We start from the raw sequence: 19,157 nt of genomic DNA on the forward strand, positions 1-19,157 counted from the left end.
GGAATGTCTTTCGAGCAACCTTAAACTGAACGTGAAGGCAATTTTCAAGAGACTAATGCTTAGTAAGCGTCAATTTTGCAAAAAGCATGATTCATCCTACCACACTTGTTGGTGAGTCTTCAATATTTTCAAAGAACATGCTTATTATATCTCCAGCTAATGGTATGCAGCTTAAGAAGATAAGACTCTATCGTGCACATTACTCGCAACATATATTAATGTCATGTGATTTGTTTTCAGTGTATGCAACTTGTATGGATATCCGACTTGCCATGTTAAACTGACGTTTTTGCACTCTCACGAAATGGTGAGGCTTAAAGTAGTTCGTGGACCTTTGGATGTATTCAGTAAGTAATATTTTCAGAAACTATGTATTCGATGTCATGAATTCATAGAATATATAAAAACGGCATTCATATAGCTCGCATAGTGCACACACAATGTTAGGAAGCAAATTGGAAGCTGAGATAAATAAAGGTCTTCGTTTCTAATATCAATACACAATATCACCGATCTTTCTATTATTGTACTCTATTTCCCTCGCTTGTTCTCTGCGCTATTTAACTGCAGCGTGATAGACAACGCTTGCTTATATGCTGTTAGTATTGAAGAAGACTGTGGGTGGTTCGCAAGAGACGAAAATAATCTAGGCCATAACAGTAAGATGCTGATCAACAAGTCATCTAAACTCTGATAAAATCTCGGAACCTGCTTCGTGGATAGAGAAAACGTAGGATTTATTGCTTTAGAATTTACAGTTTTCTTGAGATTGTAAAAAACATTATCTTAAAGATACTCTTTATCTAATTAAATTTTGGATGATAATTTCATACCATTTTCATCTACAGTTAAAGCTTTTTCATAGTTTAATAAATAATTTCAATGATTTCACATGAACAATTGCATCTTCTTCACACTTTGATAAATAATTACAATGAATTCAGAATCTAATACCACTATGCAACTTTACATGTACCTCCTGCCTTAGTGTATCTTCTTCATTCCCAATAACTCCTTTTCACAAAAAAAATGATTGGAAACGATCAGGTAATGATTACGAATACAGATACTCTCACCAAAATACTTCCATTCAGGTCACGCATATATAGTATCAAGTTTTCTACTCCAATCACTATAATACAATTTATTAATTAAAAATAATTTCAACACATATCCTTTAGTAACGTTTATTTCTGTAGCTAATAATACTAAGCGATTGACCTATTGATTTCCTTAATAAAATCAGCCGTAGCGGATATATGAATTTGTCTATTTTTGTACTTTCATGGTTAGTTTGGTATTTCTTTGCTAATTGATTAATTGATTGCTTGGTTCACATAATTTATTGAGAAGCAATATTTTAATTTAGTTTCTAAAATTGCATTGTAATTACATATAAGACAGTAACGCTAATCAACATTTGCAGTTTCTTTAGCAGGTCTGGTTGGACTATTCCTAGGAGCTAGCGTCATCAGCTTTATTGAGATTCTGTACTTCATGGTATTTAAGCCACTCTTGATTGTATTAAGAATATTGAAGTAACACGATAATGTACCATCTAATCACAAGTAATGCAAGAGTATGTAACTGATTCAAATATATTGAAGTAATGTGGTTCCTTTATTGATTTAAGTTCCAAATACCAAAGGGAAATGTTTATATGTTCACTTTGCAATGTAATGTATAGTTCATTTTTATAGTGAATGTATTAGTATTTGTAATTAACGTTGTACTTTGGCATAATTTAGAGTTAGGACAGATTGAAAGCAGTAAGAAAGAATTAGAAATGTTTCAACTTCACTAATGGTTTGTTAGACATTTTCGGTAAAGAACAATTTGAATATTACTGTATGGCTGATGAAATGATTATCAGCATAGGAATAAAAATAGTTCGCTAGGCTTTCAAAACACACGACTTATATAATTGTCACAATTTTTTTACTACTATTAAAGCAATTCTCACACCGAAAAACAAATTTATCTCAACTCAATTCTCAATTGTAGAGAAATATGGAAGTCATTCGGAAAAAGATAATGGGGATTTTTATGAATGTGATTTCATTTGTCCCATCCTAAACACAGTAGAAGCGAAAAATGTCTTCGACAGAGTGTACGAGGGGTTGTTTCTCTGTATAGGAAGTGTCTCGCCAAGGGCGAATACTTTATAGACAGGTTTGTAGTGTATTGATTCTCACCATAATAATTTTGTGACATGATTAGCTTATTATATTCGCCTTTCACCAATTTCTACTAACTCTACTATCATATGCAATATTCGCCTGCGTCCTGAAAGCATACTTGTTACAGGAAAAAATACACTAAAGTAATATTACATTTCAACTTGTAGTAGATCTTCACATAATTGAGATGAGTGTATTACATATTCCTTTTATTTTCATTTTATTCTGTGACGATTTTAATCAACAGCAATCATACTTATTTGTGTGTATGTGTGCCTGTGTGTACTCATGACATGCGTATGTGCATGGGCGTATATATAGAATTTACGTAAGGGGGGGGTCAACTTTTGGTATGGTCAGGGTTGCTATATTTCATAAGTAAAATCTGGAACACTGCTGACCGGAAACTTGTTGGGGAGAAGGGCGAGGGAGGGGGTGGCTGGACCCGACAAAGGTGTGTGTATGTACGTATCCATTATCATATTCTTTACACTTCTTAAATAGAAACAGAAATTTACTTCCAAGTATATCATTAATCTTGCATTCCTTTTCGGTGTCATAATGAACTAAGCTGCTATCTCACAATGTCGAAACTTTATTTGAGAACTGCTGACTGAACAGTGCGAGCACCGAAGCACTGACTGTTCACAGTAAACAGCTTACTATGCAATGGAAGAGATTTGCAACTGAAATGCAACGCTGTAGCAGAATGCGGCGCTATCGTGATGTCAAATATCTTTGCAGGATCTTCTTGTAACTCGATACCTCTTTATCGAGAGGGAGAGGTTCAATGTGCAGTTAGATTGTTTAGTAAAATGAGCATGTTAATATTACGCATTTAAATATAAATAAAGTTGAGGAAAGTATAGTCTTAATCATTTCTTCTTTCCCACCCGATTCCAGGACATTGCGCATCCCGAAGAAACTGCGTGTTCTAGGTCTCTTCGTTTCATCATCATAGTCTATAAGTAGTTTCTCTGCTATGGATTAAATTTCATTAAAGTTCTCAGAACAATCTCTTAGTTTTTTTTTAATATCTCTATTAAAATACTGTCATGTTCACAGTACTGAACAGTCTACCTTTTGAGGTGCCCAACATAATCATGCACTGCGTGAAACCAATTTGGTTAGAACAGGTTGAGATGTTTCACACTCCCCGCAGGTTACACAGTGAAGAAACTGAAGACCTTACTGAAATATTTCTCTTCTAAATGTATTTTCTACTGTTACGGCGAACGATCCTAATACTGGCAAGGGAAGTGGGGGAGCTGCAAGACGACAAATGCAGCAACCAGTAGAACGAGGTTCACGTAGCACATCTTCCCGCTGCGTCGTGTGTCTCGGCGTCTCCGTTGTTGTCTGGTTGATCTGCGGCGTAATCTCCGCTCCCCACTCCCCTTGCCAGAACTAGAACCGTCCGCCGTAAGAGTACAAAAGATCTATAGTAATTTGTCAAGTCTGTAAAGTTTCTATAATTAGTGAATACATTTCCAAAGTCACGCTACTTAGTATTGATACTTTTCTGTTCATCTTGTGTCAAACAACTTGAGAATGTTACGATGTTTCCCTTGTTTTCTTGCACTGCGTTTTTAAAAACCAAATTCCTTCAAGAAGACTCGAGGGAAAAAAATGTAACTGATTTGACAGTCCCAATTCAGTTTCTTATCGCAGAAATTAAGAAACTATGAGGTAATTGCAGACATTTGGTCTGCAGTCCCATCTGGTGTGTGGAATTATGTAACTTCCTTCCCATCCGTATCCCTTCTTATACGTCTCAAATTAAGGAGAATATTAGAAGTCCGAAGAATTGTTTAGGAACAAGCGGATAGAACAGATAGTCTGGTAATTTTATTGAACCGTGAGGGAGGGTTTGGATCCGTTGAGCCCCCACCCTTAAGTACGCTCATGCGTATCTGTATGCATACGTATTTTAGTCTTAAATGGTAGTTTCGTTTTCTCTTTCAGTCCAATGTAACACAATTTCTATTCTTTGTATTCAATGTTTCGATTATATTCTGAATGTTGTTCCAAGCTGATATCAGCACTTCAAGGCAGTAAATGTAACACAATAACATATGCATCCTGTTGATCTTAATGTGTAATGTTCCCTGGCCGTGATTAACCTACTGTGGGAACAAGAGATCAAATGGAAATTCTTGAACTCAACTTGGACAAAAAATCATGCAAGAACTAACAGTTAGTATAAATCGTGTATTTTAATCATAGCGTGTACTTCTATTTACATTTGGTGTCACTTCAAATGTAAAATAAAAGTGTTTTAATCCTGCCTTAATGGAGGTCACAACATTTCAATGGTATTTTTATTGTTTTTAACTCTTTTCTTTGTGCTGACTGCTGTTGTATCCAAGGGACCTGTTTAAAAATGTTTTACCATATTTATTACATTAATAAATTTCTTCCGGTATCCTACATCTTCGAAGTTTTATTTCTGTTCAGAAATTGTTACATAGTACATATATTGTTTTCCACTGTGTCTTCTCTTTTAATAATATACACTTTTAAAACATAGAGATGAATTGAAGGATCAACATTTTCTGCATAATTTGTAAAATAATACTCGATTTAACTATGTTATAATTTACTACTAGTATCTGCTTAATTATTGCCTATGAAGAAACTTGAATAAAAGTGAGCTGAAACATGACACTTTGCGCTTGCTGTCTTGATAATTGTATCCTCTGCTTGGGTTACCTGACAAATCCCAATTTACTTACAAATAGCGAGCTACTTGAAAAACATAAATCTTACAAAAAATAATTATAAAATGAAAACGCCATTCTTGTCAATATCTAATGGTAACGTACTTATCAAGTTTATACCTGCCAATTTGTTTATACCTGCCAATATCTATACATATTGAAATGTTTGGCACATAGAATTTCAAACTGAAGCTTCTCTTTTAAATTTCAACTTGAATCGGGTTTTGCTCGTGTGTTTGTTCAAAATTGAACCAGAAACCCACTGAGAAAACACAAAGTTACAAATCTTCAGGACCTTGAAGCAAAATTAAATGCAACACTATGCACAAAGGAATACATAATATACTGCATACAATATTAGATACTAGAAACAGAGACACATATTTTAAAAGTCTGAATTCTCTCATGTATATAAATATTATAAGAGTGTGTAACATTTCGGTATATATAGTGTGTGTTAAACGATGTATTTGGTTTATAAGACAAAGATTTTATTAAAATTTGTAGTAGTATTTCCATAGATTGTGTTTGATGAGTAACTGTGTAGGAAAATTGTGAAAGTTTATTTTGAAAAACAGTTGTTGCATAAACTTAATTGAAAATTTTCACAATTCGATATAAATGCAAATGTTTAAGAGAGAGAACATCATGTGCGAAAATGCCGATTTGTCTTAAAATATTTTTCCATCGGGCCTAAACCATAAGATATATATTTTTTGGGTGTGAAAATGTCACTTCGTAATGCCATAAAAGGTTGTTTATAATTTTCATGAGTCACCACATAACTAAAAGCTTTATGTACTTTAATTCCTGCTGAACTAATTTTAGTAGTTTAAGGCCAACATTCAATTGTAATTCAAATCTCTATTAGCATTGTTTAAAATAAAATAGTGTTAAAACAACTTTTCCTCTTTCTATGAGACAATAAATAACTATCATTTATCTTTCGCAGAGTAATATGAATAGATAAAAACAATCTGACACCAGATTGTAATTTAAGAAACGAAAGGTAACGCAAGCTATTCCAGTCATAGAAGTTAATTTCAACTTCATGATGGCAAAAGTCAATCATGACGTTCTTCGGTAGCCGGTCCCCGTGGCGGAGTGGTTAGCACATCGCGCTACGACGCCACGGGTTCCGGATTCGAATCCCAGCCTGGGCAAGGATGTTGATGATTGTCCATTCATTAATTTCATCATATCATCACCCATCCCCAGCTTCGCAAATTAGCCAAAACTAGCACAAGAAACGAAGTAAAATAGAGCAAATCAATCAATCAATGTTTTTCAGTAGACTCGCTGCACGCTCTCTACTTTCTTTGTTGCAAGCATTTACTAGGAAAATATATAAAACTAACAGAAAAGTTTATACTAGCTTGTGCAATGTTTTCATAACATTGATAAATAGTAGTCTTGCTGACACTCACTATCAATGAAGTATATACATGATTTTGTATATTTTCTAGTATTTGGTATTTTATCATATGTATCAGCCAATTAGTAGTTTACAATTCAAATACAATTACAAGATATTACAAAATAACTACAAAATTAACAATGGCATTATTTTCCTACATCAAACATTTTCGATCAATCAATCATTTGAGTTATTCATTCCTACAGAAACAATTCGGTGCCAGAGCGCATTGAGCGGTCAACTCATGATAGAGCTACTGAGGGTTCCAGGTTTGAATCTCGATATGGGCATGAGTCCTCCTATGTGAGTGTTCCTTCAGCAATGACATTATAATCCATCTTTATCGTAATAAATAGCCAAAGTTGTCACTAAATCGATGTATAATAAGAAATACAAATTTTAGTTCCATGCAGTCGCAATTCTGACTGGCCTCTCATATGCTGCAAAAACAGAATTTAAAAAAATCCAGATCACAATCTTCAATTTCATCAATGCTTTTATCCATTGATTAAAAGAAGTGTGCAAGATTACATAAAGTTACTCTTTTTATGAAGACTAGCGTATTGAGGATTTTAATTTTGGGGAGAACTAAGGCCATATATAATCAGGCTTTCGTTCACTAATTTCCAAATTAAATTCCTTGATACACCATAGTTTAAAAGACAAGAAACTTTCTTGTAAATGATTATCAAGACGTTAAGACGTTTAAAATTAACGCTGAGAAGGAAAATATTCTAGATATGAATATGACAAAGTAAAACGTACTTAGGCGACAGTAAGGATGAAAAACAGAACTTACATAAAACACTCAAAATGTAGGCCAAGGCAGAATTTATTGTATAATAATACTTTCTGAAAATATATTTTATCAGTATGAATCTTTGTCTGAAGAAGACCATGTTAGAGGTTTTATTTGTTTGTTATTTTACTATAAACTCTGCCTTGGTCAGCACGTTGAATGCTTTATTAAATTTGGAAACAAGCCTTAATTGTGTTACGACAGAATGTACAATTTTCATCGATTCATTCAACGAAGTATGAGTACAGTATCCAATCGTGTAATATTCTTGAAGGAATTTTTTACCTAAAATACATGGCAATTTTGAAAGAATCAATTTAAATTGAAGACTAGAGACTTTTAAGGGTTACTGGAAGCATATACTTTAGGTCTTCCACCTATAAACAAAGAAACGAAATGTTTCTAGGAGACTGGTTGGCGATTTCCCAGATTAATGTTTAAAAAAAATGTTGTTTCCTTTCTCTTTCGTTCGTACTCTCATTCTCACTCTCATTCCATATGAGAAGCCGTTATAAATACAGTTACTATAGAACAAAATGGAGCTTAAGTTCAAAGGTAGTCCGGAATAAAGGACTGAAATAAAAATATTACCTAATGAAATTTCAACTAACATTTGGGTTATCATCTTGTCCAAATCCGTCATGTCTACATTGCAGAAGGTATCCTTTCTGTTAAGAGGATTAAAATGAATGTTAGATCGTTCTGGAAATTCGTTCATGTTGACAATATGAAGAAGGCTGTTACTATGGAGGACATAGCAAAGCACAAAAACCAGAAATATCTGAAACAAAGTTTAACAAATTCCAAGGCTAACTATTCTATGAACGAAATACTTCTCTAGTAAACATTGACAACAATATGTAGCACACAAAGCATCCTTGTGTAGCATAACAAAGTGTCAGTCTTATATGTTTCAATTTACTTATCTGACAGTACTGGTTTCAAATTGGAAGTTAAATTTCCTACATTTGTCTAGCGTGAACTCCAATCTCAAAGATAATGACGGCAGAAATTACGTTACCGTTTGAATTGAAGCATTAAAACGAGCGAAACCGCGATTACAAGTATGTGAATGTGACCATGAGAAAGTCGGTAAAGTTAGAAATTACACGTAAACGTGAGAAAATTTATAGAACAATAAAACATTTTCGTTCTTGTGTATTTGTTCCTTCTACATAATCCAACTTCATTACTAACTTGAATAGGAAGTACGTTCCTCTCATGCCTTGAGCATCCTTCTTTCAATGTAAATGATAGTCCATGAAACGAGGTATTGTGTATGAAATCCTGACAGCAATTCATTTTCTAAAAATAGATAATGTAATTAAATAAATACGAACATGATACACACGCACGGAAATATGCAATACTACTTCTGATTTACTGTATGTATGGAACTACAAGATATAATATCGTACACTCTTTCAACTTCCAAAACTTCATATTTCTGCGAATAGTTTCGGAAATATCACAAATACACTTGAATACAGAAATATATTTGTGAACTAGTAAGAAGCGAGCAAGCGAGAACGGAACTGATAAAGAAACAGAAAATGAAATAGCCTAGGATGAGAAAGGAAAGTGAAAATAAAGAGACGGTCGTGTTTGCGGAAATATTCAGAGCGACACTGTATGGTGTACCTTCACGTAATTGGAAGATGCTTTCTTCCTATGGCAGCAAGCAATAGGCTACTCTCAGTCTTCTCAAAATGTGAAATAAATGTAAATTACAATTCGAATTTTAATTTCGTTTGCTCACTTAAAACTGGAACAGATGAAGAAGTCCATTCTTAAAGCATTCATATCAATCAAATTCATTAAGCAACATTGTGAGTGTAAATTTAACCTGAAACACTATAATTTACATTAAAACTTAATCCACTTCAATCATCGGACACCATAAACTGAAAAGTGCTAAGTGTTCTCTATTCCGTCGTCTTTGTTTGGTACACACCGCCTGCAAGCGATTTCTTGCCAGCGGTCCTACTTGTAAGAGTTTCTTCTTCTTTATATGTCGCGAGACACGTGCGTGTTTTGTTATTTGAAAGTTTGTTTACGTTACGAGTATGCGTCTCCGGCCAAAGCTGTACAATATCCATGTGACAAACAATCCGTGTGTCGAAAGGACCATAGAAAATAAGGTATCCAAGTTGAAAGGGTAGCTTTCCCCGTATACACATTTGGATTTTCAATTTGGTTGAATATGATACCTGGTGAGTTTTGTACTTTGACCTCAAAATACTGTAACTTGGAGTATGTCCTAAATGATGAATAGTTATCGTATTGTCTTTTAACGACATCTCGCACCTCTGTGTACGCAAAAAGTCATTTCCTAATAGTGGAGGGAGGGTTCTAGAATCTATGATTTTGAAAAGGTGTGAATATTTGTATTTTCCAATTTTGATATGGAGGACTACAATTTCAGACACACTCAGTTTTGTTCCAGACACACCTTGAATTGTGGACTTTACATTGTAGGTTTTTCTTTCGGAAGGGAGGAGGTGGGAGGGATAAATTGATATCTGGGAAATCTATTTCTTTCCCTTGTATAATGCTGTTGATGTAATACAGACCATCTTTGTCAATTTTGGGAACATTTCGTTCCTGGAAACCGAAGATGATTCTAGTTTAAACTATTGTCTCTTTGTGGTTTGTAATAGCAATTAATACTTAAGTGGTTATATCGACCACACAAAGTACAGGCCGATGTATTTGTATCGTCGCGATTACCCATATTTCGATTCTGACCTCTACGTTGAAAACTATTATTTCCTCTAAATTGTCCTCTAGAGTACGACCTATTCCTGTTTGATTAGCCCTATAATTACCTCTGTAGGAAGAGGAGTTATTATTCCCCTTGTTTTGAACTCTATTATCCCTATTATGTGTGTTTTATTTGAATTCTTTGCGAATTCAAAGACATTAGCACAAAAGTTAAGTATTGAGGTTGGATTCAGTTGTTCTTCACGGAAATGTAGACACAAATTTTCAAGATGCGTGGAAAGCTTATTTAGATCGTCACGAGAGGAGGTGTTGTCAGTGGCAACAGCTGGTGGCGAAGCGTAGTGTGGAATTTGGGAACTTGGTTGGGAAACCGAGGTTGGAATCTGATGAGGGGACTGTTGCTGATATATGATCGAAGGAGAATTTCCCACAGCAACCATTGGCGTAGCTGTCTGCGAGGGAAAGGCAGGAGTTGACTGCAGACTTTGGACTTGATAAGCGGAGTGTGGAGGGGGTATAGAGTTGGATTCTGGTTGTACGCTACAAAAGGCTGAGCCGGAGTTGGCGTATTACTTGGGAGGGGGAGCAAACCTGTGCATGGGAACAGCTGTGAAGTGGCCCATAGGTCAATGTCTGATGCAAGCTTGCTTGCGCTATATCCTGATCAATTTCATACTTCTCCATCATGCGAGAATTAATCAATAATTGTTTGCGTTCAAAATTTTGTAGGTGGCCTCTTAATTCCTCTGTTTTGGCAAAGTGTTTGTTAGTTAAGCAACCAATGTATTTAGCTCGTAGTACCGTGATTACATAGGATAAAGTATGTTCTTCAGTGGCGTTCGGGAAATACTGTTTGACCAATACTTTATTAGCAATAACATATGCATGAATGGGCTCCGTAATCAACTGTTTGCGCGCCAAAACAATCTGGACAGGCTCTGCGGTAAGGAAAGCACCTTTGAACAGGGCACTTAGCTTATTTTTGATTTGGGTATAAGTCGTGTAGTGTAAGTTCTGTATGTCGTGAAAGTATGTCAGAGCTGTGTCAGTTAAGAACAAAGGCTACATTTCTTTTCGCTTCGCTTCCGACCATCCAGTCGCGTGAGCAACATTCCCTATTCTCAGGAAAAAGGGCTCGACATATTTTTGTTTCCGCTGAAAGGCGTCGAATATAGCGCAGTTGGGATTGAAGAGGCCATGTCAGTGGTGGAAATTTCTGCAGTAACGTTATTGGGGCTATTAGTCGTGTTAGAGTTAGTCGGTATGTTAGTTGGGGTGCTTGCCAAAGGTTGGTGTCGGGTTCTGCTGGGTGTTTCTAATCCTAGTAAGAATTGGAGGTAGTTTCTGTTAGCAGATCTTAACCGTGTTAGTGGAGGGGAGGGGCCGGTGATAGGGGTTTTGATTGTACTGGGCCCTCCGAAATTGCAGTAGCTAACTCTATGATTTGGTCCAGAGAAGCATCTAGGTGTTCGTGCAATGCTATCTGTCACGTATTCATAGACTAAAGTTCGTCGTGCTGAGCAAAGAGCAACTGAAAGTACTGGAATGCAGTTAGTTAAAACATTGATATGACGTTTTTCAAATAAATACAAGCAATTGTTCTCATTCCCGTGTGAATCATGCTTAAGCACGTACAGAATGAATATTATGCAAAAGAACTAGATCTTGTGGGGCGAGACGGCACAAAAGAAAAGATGGGTTGTATTCCATATAGTAATATACAAAATTATCACTGGGCCTGACACATCTTAAGCATACTGTGGAGTATTAAATTGTGACTACTAAAAATTTAATTTGTGAGATGGTCCCAAAGTGGGAGGGGAAACTAATTCAATTTAAAGCAATTTGTACAGAAGGGTACTCAATTGCAAAAGTGCCTAAAGCACCTCCACCATGTTGTAATCCCTCTTTTACCTGGGATCTGAAGTCACAGGGATGCTTCAATAACACATTTAGGTAGAGCATAAATATACTTGTGAGTTGAACCTGCTCCGACTAAGAGAAAGGAGATATGAAGATTGAATTTAGGTTATTCACGATTGTTCATACCTGGTAGACGAATGATGTTTCTTGTCCAAATGCTTCTTGCTGACCGAATTGCGACTGGTGCCAAGGTTCGATACTGTGACCCTTGGCTCACTATTCCGGGCAATTCCACACGTATGGTGTCAGGCTTATGTAGCCGTAAACTTCATACACCGTTGTTGTAGTTTGTTCGTGGCAAAGTGTATGAGTAAAATAAGAGAAATGAGGGCGAGGTCTAGGGTGAACTTGCTTTTATAATATTTTGCCTCGAAAGGTTATTACACCTTTCGAACACGCTGGATCATGTTAGATCCTCGTATTTACCTGTCAGTCAATAGCTCTGAGGAAATATCGATGCGTGCACATTCTTGAGATTGCTCGGCGGTCTGACAATTCCAGTGAATGAACAAACATAAAATAATCTCTCGTATTTTTAATCACCACATCTCAAAAATTTGTATATGTATATATATTGTGCTATTCCCTGTCTGATGTGTTACTCAAATCCTTGAGGATTTATATTTTGTTACTTGAGATTTCAATGTTTTCTGAGCTCTTGAAGAAGGAAATGTTAGTAAATTAAATAATTTAGGGTTTGTACAAAACTAAACTTCTTATTTATGTATCGGAAGATAAAATATAGTAGTTGCTTTTAAGACGTTAATACAAATGGATGTATTGTATTCGAATGAAACGTTTTGGTGGATTATATGTTATTACTTTGAATCAAGGTGTTCTGAATTCGATTCAGAGGCTCATATCCTAAATTAAACTGTAGGTCGAATACCAAATATCGAATAAAAATGCGTTTTTGTTGAACGGCTATAATTTTTATAACTCTAAGAAGTGTAAGATATACTTTACTTAATTTTCGACATTGTTCTAACGTAGAAAGCAAGAAATAATATTTTCCTAACATGACTTTACAGATATCGAAGGATGGCATGTCTGGGTAACCTGATTTGCTTGACCATATTTTCCATACCCCTATCTCCAAATACATATAAAGACAAAATAGTTCCAAGCATATATCACGTGAAATAATCTTTAATATATTTTAAGAACTTCTCTAAGTCCGTCATTTTACGTAGATTTCTCCTCACTATGATTAACCACAAGGACTAAATTGGGCGATGCTCTAATGAACAGATATTATAATCATATATGAATTTCAACTTAGTACCCTGTCGCGCTGACAACACTTACTCAAGACAATAGGAAGGTTTATATCACATAAAGTTTGATATCCTATTGCATTTCAATAAGACAAATATATCCTGAAATACTAGCTTCATTTCATGGTGTTGTCTTACCCTACGGAGATGACCGATGTGTCTGTTGAAGATTTGCTATTGTAGTGTAATGAAATGCAAATAATATATTTCAAGGATGCGCGTATTTCAGGATTTTTATTGCGTACCTGTACCTACTTGTAAAATTAATTATTAATTAAAGTGGCCGCTATTTACTCTAAGGTATAAGGGGCATTCAATTGTCACGCGTGGAATGCTTCGACTACATTTTTGATATTGATAGTTAAGTAACATGTTTTTACAGTTTCTGTACAATGAATTGTGAAACTAAACACTGTTGATTAAACAAAACTACCGTTAATATACGTTCCTAGATTTATAACTACAAGCAGTGCCGGATCTACAAATCTCCCCACCCCCCGCAAGATAATACCAAAGGCCCCCTTATAATGTATGTGTGTATGTGTGAGTAATTCTTGATCTCATGTTGACAAAGTCACATACACGGGCCTATAGGGTGATTCAGAAGTCCCTTTATACTCCCTATAAAAGTAAAGGAGTTAGGCTTGGTACAATTGCTCATGATAGAAACAGGTTAGGCTTAGAGGGAACTACATTGCTGTGTTCTAAGCGGACGTCCGCCATATTGAATTCTCCCCAAAAGTTTTTAAATGGGAAGGTGTTGATGTGCTTATGCGCCGATTTCTTCAGAGATTTGGGGGGAGAGCAAAGCTAAGTAAAGCAAAATACTGATTTCTTTCTGTTTGGGAGGGAGGGGTTAGTTGGGCCCTAATACACTTGAGTTAGTTAACATTTGAAAAATTGTAATTACAATAACTAGCTTTGACAACAAATCATATATATCCGGATACATCGAACTTTATTAGCTGAAAATAATATTCACTGTACTACTGGGATTATGTAATTTTACAACATAAGGGAGGTTTTCAAAAATTGGACCAGTTTCGTTTTTTCTTAATTAATTTCTCCATTAATGACTAATTCGAAAAAAAAAATATTTTGAAGTATAGAACATTCCATGCACTTTCATCGGATAGTAATAAATTTTAAAACATATAAGTACTAACATTATAAAATAAGAAGAAAGTAATTGGATGAATGGTCCAAATTGGGAAACGGGTATCGTAATTTGGACTCACAGTTGCCTAAGTTGGACCTGAGAAGAAAAACGGTAAATAACAATTATTATTAACATTATAATAAATTAAAAGTGTTTTTACGTTAAAACAACGCCTCTAGATTTTTGCTATGTATGTTGTGACCATATAGTAGAAGGAGTACAGGTGAATCTTTACTGCTATTCACATGGTTCCTGAAATGCTTGAGCCATGTCACAAACAACTCTGAACGTATGTGGGAAATTTCTACCATGATCCCTGCCGGGGCACCAATCTCAAATTCTTGCGGTTTTCTATTTCTCTTAAAAATAATCATTGGTCGGTTAAAGAAACCCGACGCATTGACAATGCAGACTACAGTCGTGTTTACTCCTAGCTCTCGGTTTGTAATGGCTACAACTTGGTGTTTACCTTTTCGAGCGATTACTTTTTTTTGTCTTTTTTTGTACAGTTTTAAATCCGGATTCATCAATATTAGAAATAGTATTTGCTGTAATTCCGTTCAAGTCACCAGTTTTTGTTTCAAGTAGGTCAAAAAAAATATTAATATTCTCCATATTAAACTCTTAACCCGGGCCATTAATGTTCTTTCTGGTTGACGGAGGAAAAGCTGTGAATTCCGACCCATTAAAGAATAAAACCAATATTAGCCAGGCATTCTTTCTTGTTTGTTACTGCAGTGGGCTAATTCGTATTTCTCTGCAATATCGAAGGCTAACTTCGAACATATTTGATTGTGAAGCTGAAAAACCTGAAATCAAATAACAGAATGTTGTCGGCGAGATTTCTACATTACATTTCTACAGTAAAGGTTGCTTGCCTACAACATCACTTTATTGATTGATTGAATTACACAGAAAGGCTAATCGGGACTGGACCTACACTTTACAGTAGGATCCGATCCACTATGTGCCTCCACCGAGTATCGTGGAACCGCTTGATTAAAAGGCGATGACGCTAACACTGCGTCATCGGGGAGGCCCTACAAGCACTTTATTGTATTCGTAAACGTATTTTTACTGTCTCTTTATTGTAGCCTTTGGCACTCCATATACGTTGGCACACTCATTTAGTCCTTAGTCACAGTTTCTGTAAGCAGCCACAGCCATCAGTAAATCATCTTCGTTCCATTTCCCATACGTGCCTCTTTTCGACATCTTTTGAATCTAAAGTCCTATAATTACTTCCTGTCAATTTTTTTTAAAAAAATCTTTACTTACCTAACATATCCTAAAATGGACCGGTCCAATTTGGAAAACACTTTGGTGTCCAAGTTAGGGAACTATTCCCCGTAATTAAAAATATAACGCAAAACGAACATACGCAACTAAATCCTAGTTTTACGACATGTAGTTAGTGGTTAATGAATACTACAGGGGATTTGATTACTTACGCCTACACTACACAATATCTTAGGATCCGAAGCACAATAATTGAAACACGAACACGAACAATAACGGCACTGTCGCCAATAAGTAGTGCCAACTCACCTGTTTCAAATACTCGTCTATAGTAAGAAACAAAGGTGGTCCAACTTAGGCAGCGGTCCAATTTCGGCAACCTTCACCTAATACTCTGTATGTAACTTTTGACTGAGATTTTGAATATCATATTCGGTTTATAATGTTTATTCCTACAATCCTTTATAGGAGTTTAATGTTAAGTATCGTAAAAAAGGAAAGCCCAAGATAACATTTTCATCTAGACGAGGTCGATTTTTGGCACCCCAACTGTCCACCCTGTCAGCCCCGCCTCAACTTTCTCCCCTGATCCCACTACTTTCCACCTTCGTCCAATAAAAAACATGACCCTGTTGTATATTTACGGTTCTAAAGACAATAAGTAATAGCTTTGTTTCTTCAATACCTTATTGTAGGTTGATATCAAAATAACAGCAGTCTCTTAGTTTAAATTAATACATGATTTTGCAATATACTTGAGTTATTGAGAAAAAAATCAATGAATTTTATCTACACAAATCGAACTGTTTTTGAAACAAATAACCACATTTATGTAATCAGAAATAAGGATTTTGCACTACTAAATCGGGACGGGACGCCCTGATTTGGCACCGTCGAGGGCGGTTCCCCGGGCAATCGTTTGGGTCGCCTGCCCTTAAGCCGCTCACACACACACACACACATTCACGTATTGTTTTGAATGTTGGTATAAATGTGTTACACTGAAACTTTCAGCCACATCAATGCAGTATGAAGTAGCAGACACATATTTACAGGTACATGCGGAAAAAAAATCTGATTATATAAAACAGTGGCATTTTGAAAACAGAATAATCTCAAATTCTGCTTCATTTTTCCGAAGGGAAACAAAGGTGCCTATTTGCAATGGACTGGCTCACTCAAGAGCATGAAGACTAGAGTATTACCATACTTCTTCCTCTTTTCTCACAAACATGCATTCATAATATACCTTGCGTTTTCCTTAATCCATTGTCGGTTTGAAAAAGGAAATACTGAGATAGTAAACGAAAAGCACAAGAAAGACACTCAAACTCGGTGATAGTCCCACATTATTGATTCTGCCCTTTTCAGATCAGAATCCTGCGTATATTCTCACCTGATGTGTGTGAAGTTTCTGTGTGCAAAAGTTAAGTAATATGTTGAATGTTATACATTAGGCCACTGTTGGGGGGGATGGCTTGAACTGAAGGGGCCCGGGGCTACCAGGTCTCCCGGGATCCGCGCCCATGGTGATGTGATATATACGTATTTGACACTGTTTTCTCACACATGGAAAATGATACCTTTGTTACAATCATGCAGTCATGACATTTTCCTTATTGCATATAGGTTGAAGAAACAATCACCATTGCTTTTATCATGAAATTCTAACCTGAATTTGATTTTAATCTAACTTCCATGCGAGAGACCCGAAGTGGGTGATGTAAAGTCGGAATTTTTCCGACTTTGTCCTCGCATAATACGTATCCAGGGCCCAACCAGCCTCAAATTAAATTCTACCCGGTGGGGGAATAAAGGCTGCCGGAAGCTGGTGCTGATCACATCGAAAGTATGTGGGATCCTACCCCCACATACATTAATTGTGCCTTCATGGCATGGTGCTGTTAGCACAGGGATCTTTAACTTTACCTTTACCAGTATACTCGTTTCTGTACCCCTGAGTAACAACGTTTACTTTTTAAATATGAGAACCCTCTACTATCACAATGGCTGAGAGCCCCATAAAGGCTTACTTGTCTCCGTGCACCCGCACTGCGGGGTTTTGCGGCTTGTAGATCCGGCACTGACTACAAGTGAATAATTTTGTGTCATGGGTGGGACAAATAGAACACTTCCTCTTTAATTAATAAGATATTTATTTGAAGGGCTTGGGTGTAAAACATGCTTAGTGACATTTTGGTCATTTTGGAGTTACAATGTGCGTTGTGAAGTCCATAGTAAATGGAGTCGAATCGTACTCGATGTGTTTCGTTTTGTCAACAAATGACAGAAATAGAAGTGTTGAAAGTTATGGTATCTACCAGTTGTTTCATGTAAAGTATTGCAAGTAGCAAAAATGGCTGTGAAACGGGTGTTACTGATTTGCAAACGTGTCTCAGAAAGTTTGAAAGTATTGAGGCAACAGCAAAGATGAGAACGAGTTAGAAAGTGTATATGATAGTAGTGTGTATTAGCCGTTTCTAAGTAGCACTTTGTAGGTATGCATTTGTAGCCTCTTTTTTTTATCAATTGAATATCAGTTTTTGAAATATTTTGACAATTTTTGTCGATGTTTTAGCGTTTAGCGATGTTTTAGTAAAATTTCCCTTTTTTCCCACTCGCACTTGGTAGGTATGCATTTGTAGCCTTTTTTTATCAATTGAATATCAGTTTTTGACATATTTTGACAATTTTTTGTCGATGTTTTAGCGTTTAGCGATGTTTTAGTAAAATTTCCCTTTTTTTCCCACTCGCATTTGTAGGTATACCACGATCTTACGTGATATAACTTAACCTATTTATTTATTTTTTCGTGCTAAACTACACGAGAGCCTCTACGTGCTTTGACCTACTTTAGAGTAGACACAAATAGAGAGTTCTGCAACATTAATTGAGGTTCACCAAAACCTCAAAAACTCACTTTCTCTCCACGTTCCGCGCCTCATTTATTGCGCTGACGATAATTCACAGCGAAGAAAACCACACCAAAACCTCAAAAACTCACTTTCTCTCCACGTTCCGCCTCGAAGTGAGGCTCGGTGAGGCTCGCCTTAATGGTTTTACGTGATATAACTTAACCTATCTTACGATTTTTTTTACGATCTTCAGTGATATAACTTAACCTATTATTTTTTTTTTATTTGCACACCGAACTATCTTACATTATATTTTATATAACCTTGTTGATTTTTTTTAGTATGTGGCAATTTCTTTTAGGAATATTTTTTAAAACTGCTCCGTGACCCTCTCGTTCTTCACGTCGTGGATGAAGGACTTCTCTGCGACCAGGATGACGCTGCATAGAGTATCGGCAGGCAGCGCGTCGTGGAACTCGCAGACGATCTTGATGTTGGTGCGATCGTTGACCACGACCTGCTTCCTTTTCGTGGTATTGATGACGGGCATGGGTCTGTGGGTTTTGAATTCCCTGGGCGTGTAGTACACGTCCACGTTTCCCTCGGTCACGCGCTTGTAAGCCGTGAAAGCTTCGTAAAGTTTGAGGTAATCGTCTTTGGTCATGTCGAGGTTGTAATTCTCGCGCGGGAACACTTCGCTCCTCCCATTCTTGAGATAAACGTTCTTGATCTTGCAGTCGTCGAATTTGCTGGAATCTTTTTCTTGATTGTTGTCCCTCCCGGTCTGAAAGAGTACAATGACGAAATCTGGCATGTCGAACTGTATGTTATTGAACTGAGTCGTCACGTCGAATTCCATGTGAC

At 36.3% G+C, this 19,157-nt stretch overlaps 2 protein-coding genes across 3 annotated transcripts in view; one reads left to right on the forward strand and one right to left on the reverse strand.

Annotated features, from left to right (window-relative positions):
- Nucleotides 1-1,542, forward strand: part of LOC145981147 (uncharacterized) — a 47,471-nt gene extending 45,929 nt beyond the window's left edge. Inside the window, exons 4-5 of the mRNA XM_083114273.1 lie at nt 241-347; nt 1,427-1,542. Of these exons, the coding sequence (XP_082970399.1) occupies nt 241-347; nt 1,427-1,542 (223 nt within the window). The remainder of the gene's footprint in view (nt 1-240; nt 348-1,426) is intronic.
- Nucleotides 1-19,157, reverse strand: part of LOC145981306 (uncharacterized) — a 410,568-nt gene that overhangs the window by 277,024 nt on the left and 114,387 nt on the right. The window lies entirely within an intron of this gene.

This window comes from Lepisma saccharinum, chromosome 29, assembly GCF_977018435.1.
Source record: "Lepisma saccharinum chromosome 29, izLepSacc3.1, whole genome shotgun sequence".
NCBI classification, from domain to species: Eukaryota; Metazoa; Arthropoda; class Insecta; order Zygentoma; family Lepismatidae; genus Lepisma; species Lepisma saccharinum.